This window comes from Marmota marmota, unplaced genomic scaffold (assembly GCF_001458135.2).
Source record: "Marmota marmota marmota unplaced genomic scaffold, marMar, whole genome shotgun sequence".
Classification (NCBI taxonomy): Eukaryota; Metazoa; Chordata; class Mammalia; order Rodentia; family Sciuridae; genus Marmota; species Marmota marmota.
This window is the reverse complement of record NW_026000249.1, coordinates 32,192,520-32,202,434: the sequence shown is the minus strand read 5'-3', so window position 1 is coordinate 32,202,434 and position 9,915 is coordinate 32,192,520. Positions and strand designations below refer to the sequence as shown.

At 32.7% G+C, this 9,915-nt stretch overlaps 1 protein-coding gene across 6 annotated transcripts in view; it reads right to left on the bottom strand.

Moving 5' to 3' along the window:
- Nucleotides 1–9,915, bottom strand: part of Kdm6a (lysine demethylase 6A) — a 96,398-nt gene that overhangs the window by 66,349 nt on the left and 20,134 nt on the right. For all 6 annotated transcript variants that reach the window (XM_015488122.2, XM_015488125.2, XM_015488124.2 and 3 more), the window contains exon 4: nucleotides 848–902. In XM_015488122.2, the coding sequence (XP_015343608.1) occupies nucleotides 848–902 (55 nt within the window). The remainder of the gene's footprint in view (nucleotides 1–847; nucleotides 903–9,915) is intronic.

The following is a 9,915-nucleotide window of genomic DNA, read 5'->3' as shown; positions in this document are numbered from 1 at the left end:
AAAAAAAAAAAAAAAAAAAAAAAAAAAAAGGAGAAGAAAATATTATAGCAAATACTGACTTTCTAAATTCTAGAATCCTTTGACTGACATAAAATTTTCATTAAGAATTAGTTTCTTACTCTAAAATTTTTATTTTTCAAGTAAGAAAAGTTGTTTACAAATTCAGCTTGAATCCAATGAAAAATCTTTTAAGTCATTTATTGTATTCTTTAAAGTCACTAAATAAGCAAATACACTGAAACATACTTACTGGTAAACTAATAATAACAACAACCACCACCCAATCTGCTTTTGGAAATATACAGAAGTAGAAAATAACTGAAGAAAGCCACTGTGTCAGAGCATACTTCACAAACACATTCTTCCTAAATTAACTGAAAAACGTCACTTCTGTAAATGATATGTAAAACTATAACAAAAGTCAAAGTATGCCTCAATAATTACCATTAATTTTGATATCACACAGCAGAATCAGTGAGCTACCACAATAAGAATCTTCATATATTCATTTTTCCTAAATGGCTGAAAAACTCTAGTTTACATCTCAATAATTCATCTACAATATAATTAATACATACACAAATCAATCTTGTTCATTAGTACAGATAATTTTAATACAACAACCTGTTTCACTGGCCTATTTTAGACACAGGCTGTTCACAATATCTGGTCTCATATGTTCCATTTGTATAAGTAGTCATAGCAACCAATACAGTTACATTCAATAATTCTAGAATTCAAAGAATTGCACAGAATTTACCACTAACATTATTACTACAATTGATTGTTATTATTTGAGATAAAGTGATGGGAATACATGGAGAAAACTATAGTACTTAATACTTACTTTCTGCATTGGACAAAGTGCAGGGATTACAGTCAACCAAAGCTAACTGAAAATGCTGCAAGAGGAGAGTAAGAAAATTAATGTACTAAATTTAGAGTCACATAAAAAAGTATCTCAAAATATTTTTCAGGTATGTAAGATATAATATTAAAACTATGTTATGCAAATAAAATGTTCTGGCAACCAACTAGAATTATTTTAAAAATTTATTGCTGAATACTGACAGGTTGTTAGGTTATTTTCTTGAGATAGTCAAGAATGGAGAATTTAAAGAATTAATTTTATTAAGTTATCTTATATGTATTTTTATTTATATGAAAAAAAAATTCAGATTTTTAAGTCTTTACATAAACAGGAAGTATTACAACACAGTTTAAATAGAATAACCATTTGAAACTGCAAGTAGAAGTACAATGGCATTAGTATCAGAACACTACTTTTTAATCTCCAAAAACAAAAAGCACTATAAAAATTATGATAGAGGATAAAACTATCTGCCTTCACTGGTTCTTCATAATTACTATACTTGAGCACCTTTTCAATAGCTTCTGTTCAAGCTAATCTAATGAAATATAATGTCTGTGTAAAATTTAATTCCTCAGACAATATTAAGCCACTAATATATGAAGTATCCATTTATAATATCAGAAGCCTATTCAGAAAATACATGTTAACATCAATGTATATAACACAGACTTTTTTTACAACACAAATTTTTAAGAATGTAAATTATTATGAATACTTGGTGACTTCTGATAGTTTGGCAACATTAAACTTCGTATATAAATTAAGATAAGCAACAAGCACAAGAGTTGACATAAAAATATTAAGTTAAAACACAAGGTGAGTAACTCTCTTTGAACACTTCTAAAACACTGAACGTATATGCCTCTGAGCCTCCACAAATTTTCAGCATTAAAAGTAATAAACAGCCAGCCAAAGTACAAACCATATTTAAAACACATACACAATAAACTCATTTCTATCCATAATCCAAACATTTAAAAGTTGTAATTTTTTATAACTTCTGAACAAATCAGTGATATTCATGATGACAGCTTCTAGCTGTAAACCCCCACAGAACTTCTTTTTATTAAGAGAAATAATTATCACCAAGTTTTAAGTTCTATATTTCAATGCAGAACTAACAACATTGCATTTGGTGAACTAGAACTTTCAATTAATAAGAATAAACTAATATCAGCTACCCAATGCTACAAAGAAAGAGAAATTAGTAGCATTTGGTATGAACACAGTAGCTCTCATGTATTCATTCACAAATGTCTGTTATGTGCATGCACAGTTAGCCTACACTTGCATTACTCTTAAGTTTGTAACATCTTCTGAATGGAATCAATTACTAACAAAAATGACTATAACCCTTAAAAATTAAAGACTTAATCTATTTTACAAATATTTTTAAGAGCTTATAATGCCATAAAGACAATGCAGACACTAAGGACACAATGATAAACAAAAGTGAAAAATTTTCCCACAACTGACTGAATAATAACAAAAACTCCCAACATAAGAACACTTTGAGAACTGCTAGTATTTTCTCTTAGTGTACTAAGCAGATTGTGTGTCTTCAAACATCCCTTTAGTATGCTACCATAGCAATAGAAAACAGACTATTTTAAGATGTGAATACTATGAAAGCAAAGTATGCTTTTATAATCAATCCACTGCTTTCCTCTAAACAAAAAGAACAACACATCAGTCACCCATTCAGATTGTATTATATATTTAAGTCTAATCTATCCTGCAGACAATTAATATTTAGATAGAAGACAAACCTTTTCTAACTAAGGCATCAAAGGTACGCTGATCTCAGAAGAAATAGCCTTCAAGATGGTGGTACTATAATTTTACTACTTCACTGAAAATCCATAGGAAGAACATCTATGAGCATTCAAGATCCTACAATGAAACCTGACAGGAACAGTTTTGATCACATTTTATGTAATTATTTTCAAATCTTAAAATCAGCAATCAGGTTACTGAGTTACCATTTCAAACCTACAACACCATGAAATTTCAAATATTTCCAAACAATAAATACAGAAAAATGACACAATAAAGAATACACATTCAAAAGCATGCATGAGAATGAAAGAACACACAGAATAATTATTAAGTGTTTTAAGAAACTTAAGAACAGCCAACAAAACTATTCCACATAATGAAAAACACAGACACACCTTTCATCACACTAAAGACAGATGAGGGAACAGGATGGGGATAACATGATCTCATAGCTTCATTTCCAATATCTAAGTCAGATGCAAAACAGATGTACCTATTGACATATAAATCAAGGGAAAGGACTATCAATTATAGTAACCAGCCCACAAACCTGAAAATATCATGGTAAATATTCAGAGCCTATCCCTGCAATCAACAGAAACTCGGAAACATCTGCACCTCACACCAAAATATTGCAGCCCTTAAAGTGACTACTGCTGTGTAAAACAGTTATTATGGAGGCCTGTGAAGTTCAAAGGCTGTATACAAACCTGCAAAAAACAGTCTACAGAAAATTGGTTTCCAAGCAGAAGATTCATCTAAGATGTGTTTTTAACATTACAGTGATTCTCTTTAGTTTTGTTTTTGTGGTACTGGGGACTGAACCCAGAGTCTTGTGCATGCTGGGCAAAGCACTCTCCCATTGAGTTACATACCCAGCCTTGTGATTCTCTTTTCATAAAGCACTACTGATCCAATTTCACAAGATTTGATTCATTACAATTTCTGTTGACATCTTTATTACCAAAGCCAACTTTTGTTTTAAAACGCTCTGACTTGTTCAGTATTCCAAAATTATGTTATACTATTTTGCTTCTTATAGCCTATGGAATTTGATTTCTAAATAAGGAGGGAAATCTATATTCATGTGATTACATGTAAAACTTGAGTTTCAAGACTTTCTCTTAAATTGTTTTATTTCTAGCTGCATAGTTTGTGACTATCTTATGAATCTTCTTCATTGCAGAATCCTTCAACTGTGTTCCTGATCCTGAAGACAAGCAATCAAATAACTTTTCTTAATTGACAAATTATGTTTTATTTAGGAATCATTAATTTAGAGCAATGTTGGATTCCAGATCCAGTCTAGGAGGTTCCGATTCAGTGTATTGGGGTATAACACCGTAAAAATCAGAAAAAAAAAAAACTTCTGCAAATTATTCCAATGCATCACCAGAGTTAAATGACACTATTCTTAGTTTTTAAATTGCATGCTTGCTCAATTCACAATAGCTAAGCTATGTAACCAACCTAGGTGCCCGTCTGTAGATGAATAGACANATCCGCCCTGGTCCTTGAGCAAGGTCACCTATATTCAATGTCACTGCAAAATGTCAGCAACATGGGGTACGCTGGCAAGGAAATTGTCATACCTACTTGGCTAATGGCTCCCAGCAGACAGTGGAATGAATAGACATAATTTTCCTATGTACATATATGAATACACCATAGTGAATCTCACCATCATATAGATTCATAATAATAGGATCCTAATTAGAATAAGATATATTCCATGCTTGTATAATTATATCAAAATGAATTCTACTATCATGGATAACTAAAAAGAACAAATAAAACAAAAAAAGAATATAAGTAACAATAAATGTTAGTGAGAATGCGGGGGGAAAGGTATACATTGTTGGTGGGATGGCAAATTACTACAATCACTATGAAAGCAGTATGGAGATTCCTCAAAAAATGGAACCCTCATTTGACCCAGCTATCTCACTTCTCAGTATATATCCAAAGAATTTAAAATCAGCATACTACGGTGACGTAGCTACATCAATGTTTACAGCAGCACGATTCATAATAGCTAAGCTATGGAACCAACTCAGCTACCCTTAGCAGATGAATAGACAAAGAAAATGTGGTCTATATACACAATGGAGTATTACTCAGCTATAAAGAAGAAATGACTGTGACTTCTGTCAGCAAATGGATGGATCTGGAGACTATCGTGCTAAGTGAAGTAAGCCAGTCCCAGAAAACCAAAAGTTGAATGTTTTCTCTGATATGTGGAAGCTAACTCACAATCAAGGGTGGGGTGGGTGGTGGAAGGAAAGGAAGTGGAATAAGCAAAGGAAAGACAATGGAATAAATCTGACGTAATTTCCCATGTAGATATATGAAAACAACACAGTAAATACCGCCACCATGTACATCCATTAGAATGGGACTTTAACTAGAATAAGATATATTCCATGTTTGTACAATTGTACAAAGAGTCTACATGGAAATAATAATTTTTAAAAAACAGAAGTAGAGTAGAGGAATGGGAACAGAGGGAGGGAGAAAGGGAAGGAAAAAGAAAGTACTGAGGACTGAAATATAACAAATTATATTCCATGCTTATATGATTATGTCAAAATGAACCTCACTATTATGTACTATGTATAACTATAATGCAATAATAGAAACATTAAAAAATGAAATGGAACATTATATCAAGAAAAAGAAATAAATAAATGTATGCTTGTCCATAGAGGCCTTTGTTTCAGATCATATAAATAAGGTGTATGCAGTCAATACTGCTGTCTATATTCAATTAAAAGTAGACATGGGTTTTTATGAATAACATGTTGGCAACAAGCTTTTACCAACTTTTACTCTGTATAAATACTCACACATCTACAAAGTTCACTAAAATTAATGTGCTAATAAAAGTTCTAAAAAATTAATCTGCCCTGGGAATACACAAAGACAACTCCACAATGAATTAGGGGGGAAAAAATGAACAGTAAGGAAAATTTTTTTATAAATTACTTCAAGATGAGAAAAGAGCTTATTTTTATGGAGTCATTACAAAATGGAGTTTTCTGAATCATTTAAGTGAGAGAAGTGAAGGTGTGACAGATACTCTTGCAAATCAAAGGTAATTTTTTTTTTCTTTTTCATTGTGCCACACTTGTAAAAGTATGACTTAAAACAAACAAATGCGATTTCTAAAATTAAGTCTATGATAAAATGGATGAGAACAGGAAAGTGCCTTAGGATATGATGGTCTTTACTTCAGGGATTTGGTCTCTGAATGAATATGGTAATTTCCAATAGGGCTTGTAAGACACATTCCTGGCCACACTGATCTAAATCACACTGTTCTGTCAAAGTCCTCAAACTCAGCTCTTCTGATTCTTTTTTTTTAATACAAAGTTATTACAAGTGCTCCTAGGGTAGACTCCACTACACACCAAAAACCTCCTAATAGTAACAGATCCTGGCAATGTTCACTCAAAAAAGAGGCTCCTCCTTTGAGATTTCAACCGGTCTGCTCTCTTCTAAAAATTTCATTAACCAAAAGGAAGTCAAAACACACTATATTTTGGAGATATTCAAAATCTTATTTCTAGCTCTGATTTTTGGCTCCAGACTTAAATCTGCGTACAACAACACTGGATACCCTCAGGTATCCCCAACTCAATATGTCCCTTCAGAGCATATTCACCTCCTAAACCCAAAACCTGTTTGTACTGTCTCTATGCGGTACTTTAGTTAACAATATAATGATCCAAGAAAATAAATGGGGAACCTCTCCCCACACTGAGTCAGTTATTATATCTCCTTAAGATCTCTAGATTAGAGATCTTCCTCTTTGCCCATTCATCCATGTACTGAGAACCTACTTATCCTACATTCTTGTTCATCTTTTTTTATTTTTTATTCCCTAGCTTCTCAATTCTTCATTACTATCATATTTTACAAAAGTATAGGTATGTAACTGACTAGAAATTGCTAAAAACTGGTGCTGGTGCGTGTCCAATCTGCGTGCACAAATAACTGAATATGAGCTGACTTCATTTTCAAGCTCCTTCCATCTAGTTAACAATTTACATATATATCAGAATAAGACTGATATGTACATAAACAACATGGTGAACATGATATATATTTTATAAAGATGATACTAAAACAATTTGAACTGAAAAAATGTTTTGGAACACAACATTTTGTTTCATGTGACATTAGATAAATTGAATGCATTTCAAAATCAAATACAGGGGCTGGGGTTGTGGCTCAGTGGTAGAGTGTTCGCCTAGTATGCATGAGGCACTAGGTTCAATCCTCAGCACCACATAAATATAAAATAAAGATATTATGTCCACCAAAAACTAAATAATAAATATTAAAAAGACAAATATAACTATAAAATGCAAGTTGTTATGGATAAATACGAAAAATCACTTTTTAATTAGAAATTAATTCTGCACTCAAATATATTGGAAGACAGAAATCTGTGACATGGGGAACTTGGAATTACCCGAGTAACTCCTCAGTACCAAACAGCATGGTTACTGCATATATACGCCATGTCCTTTACAAACATGCATTTTAGTAATAAGTATTTCAGACATTTTTACTACTTTATATATTGGAGACATGTAATAGAATGCAATGCAAAAAATAAATGTTAAACAGAAAAAAAAATGGGTAAGTACAGGAAGCAGAAAGAGCATTATTAAATAACTAGATAAACCAGTTAGGATAGATAATCAGATAATAATATCTAGGAAAGATTATAAGGTAAAGTACAAACTGATGAAAAGTAGAAAAAAGAAAAAACAAGGGAAAGACCTTTTTTTTCCACAAGTAAGGGAAAATGGACAGAAAACAAAATAAACAGCAGTGATCATTTTCTTATAAAAAAAAAAAAAACAGTGACATTATATGAAAGTGAAAACAGAGTTCTACTGCCAATGACTGGAAGGAAAAGAAGTGGCTTGCAGGTTCCCCAATCATAATCCAGTCTCCTGCCAACCATAAGAAGCCAAGCAAACTCTTATGTCTTTTATGTATAAAGAACCAATAGTGGGCTGAGGTTGTGGCTCAGTGGTAGAACGCTTGCCTAGCATGGGTGAGGCACTGGGTTCGATTCTCAACACCACATATTAATTAATAAATAAATAAAGGTCCATCAACAACTACAATAAATAAATAAATAAACAAATAAAACCAATAGTTATCTGAAGGAAGAAATACAATGTCACAAATAGTAAGAAATTTTTCTTATGACTACCAGAATAATGCCCTAATATTTTTTTAGTGTCTGCTTAAGTTTATCCAGAAAGAAACTTATTAAGAGTTGCTTCAGTGAGGCACTGAAAGATGAATACAGAAGTAATGAAAAATAAGCTTAATTTGTAGAGTGGAGCCTAACTGTAGTGATGTTGCTAACCAATACCAGACGAAACTCAAGTAAAAAAAAAACGTAAATGACAACTCTCTCTCTCTCTCTCTCTCTCTCTCTACATCATGATTCCTATGAATACTCTACAGATCTATGACATGCCAAAACTCTGTAGATCCTTTTCTGAAGAATTTCTTTCTGTACTTGGTACCAGGTTTTAGGACAAATCTCATGATAAAGATTAAATCTTACATTTTAAAGTTCCCTCCATGTTCTTCTAAGTTTTGGGGATGAGCGGATTTTTCCAATTCCCTATAAAAGGGAAGGAGTCACATGAATGAGGCCTCTCTCCATCCCTCAAATCAAACCACTCAAAAATCGAATTTTCAAAATGCCAGATGGAAGAGTGAATTACTAAGCATCATAAAGACAGGGCAGGTATGGAGAAATAACATCAACTTTCATTACCTGCAGACAACTGAACCAAAATATACTGAAAACATCTACAAAGAAACATCACTATTTTAGAAACTTAAGGCATGGATAAAATTAAAGTAATAACTAATATTCAAATTCTCAGCAAGTATTTCTACAGTAGACATGAGTTCGCAATATCTTAATTATATGAAACTAATGGTCTGGGCATTCTACATTAATAAAGAAAATAATGAAAGACAGGAGGCATTTCAAAGATTTCAAAAGTGGTTTTGAAGAGAAGGTACATATCATGCCTTTACTCAATCCTTCTGCCTTAATACACTGGCATAAGAAATATGACAATAAAATTCCTGGGTCTTATGCAGGGTATGAGATCAAATCAGGTACCTGAAAATGAAGTATTTCCCAGAGTAGAGTAAGGTAAAAAGAAAGGTGGAATTGCTATTCCATTCAGAAGTTTCATGTCAAGCCGGATACAATGGCAGACGCCTGTAATTCCAGCTACTCAGAGACGAAGGCAGGAGGATCCCAAATTTGAGGGTCAGTCTGGGCAATTTAGCCAGATCCTTTCTCAAAAAAGAAAAAAACAATTTAAAGGGCTAGAGATGTAGCTTAGTGGTAGAGCACTTGCCTAGCATCATGCAGAAGCCCCAAGTTCCATCCCCAGTACCACCAAATAGAAAAAAAGAACAAAATTTAATGTTAAATATAACTTAGAGGGAGACAGGCTGAATCAAGTGACGATGAGCTGGGGTATCTTGAGAGAAAAAAACACAGCATTGGTTTTGTATAGGAAAATATCCTATCTTAAGAGATGATAAATAAAACCAGCTTTTTTTATTTGTTTGTTTTTAATTTTCCCTGCCTACATTTTGAGCACATGTTTACTCATTTTTAGCCTGTGCCATTTCATTTATCTACCCATTCAAGAAGCAACAACTCCTGGTAAGGTCTCATGCTAACACACAAGCCTCATCTGAGTTCAACCTGCTTCCTTTGAACTATCTCTGTAATTCTCATCTTCCTATCCCTTTCATACTAACCCCTTCCATCAGCACTTACAATCTTCAAATATTAAGGAGACTTTTAATTTTGGTACCCTAGCCAACCATCTGCAAGTTCCCATTTTACTCTACCCTTAAAAATCCAAAAAAGTTCTAAAGCTAACATATCTTAGGAATATTTAAAAATGTAAACATCAGGGGCTGGGGATCTAGCTCAGTTGGTAGAGTGCTTGCCTTGCATGCACAAAGCCCTGGGATCAATCCCCAGTACCACATACAAACCAAGATGTTGTGTCCGCCGAGAACTAAAATAAATAAATATTAAAGGATTCTCTCTCTCTCTCTTTAAAAAAAAAAAAAAAAGTAAACATCAGGGAAATGTGACATAATTTTCACTAAATCAGACATACATTGGTATTAACTGACCAAAGAATATGAGTGTTATTATATCTTATTTTGTATTACTAGTTTCACTT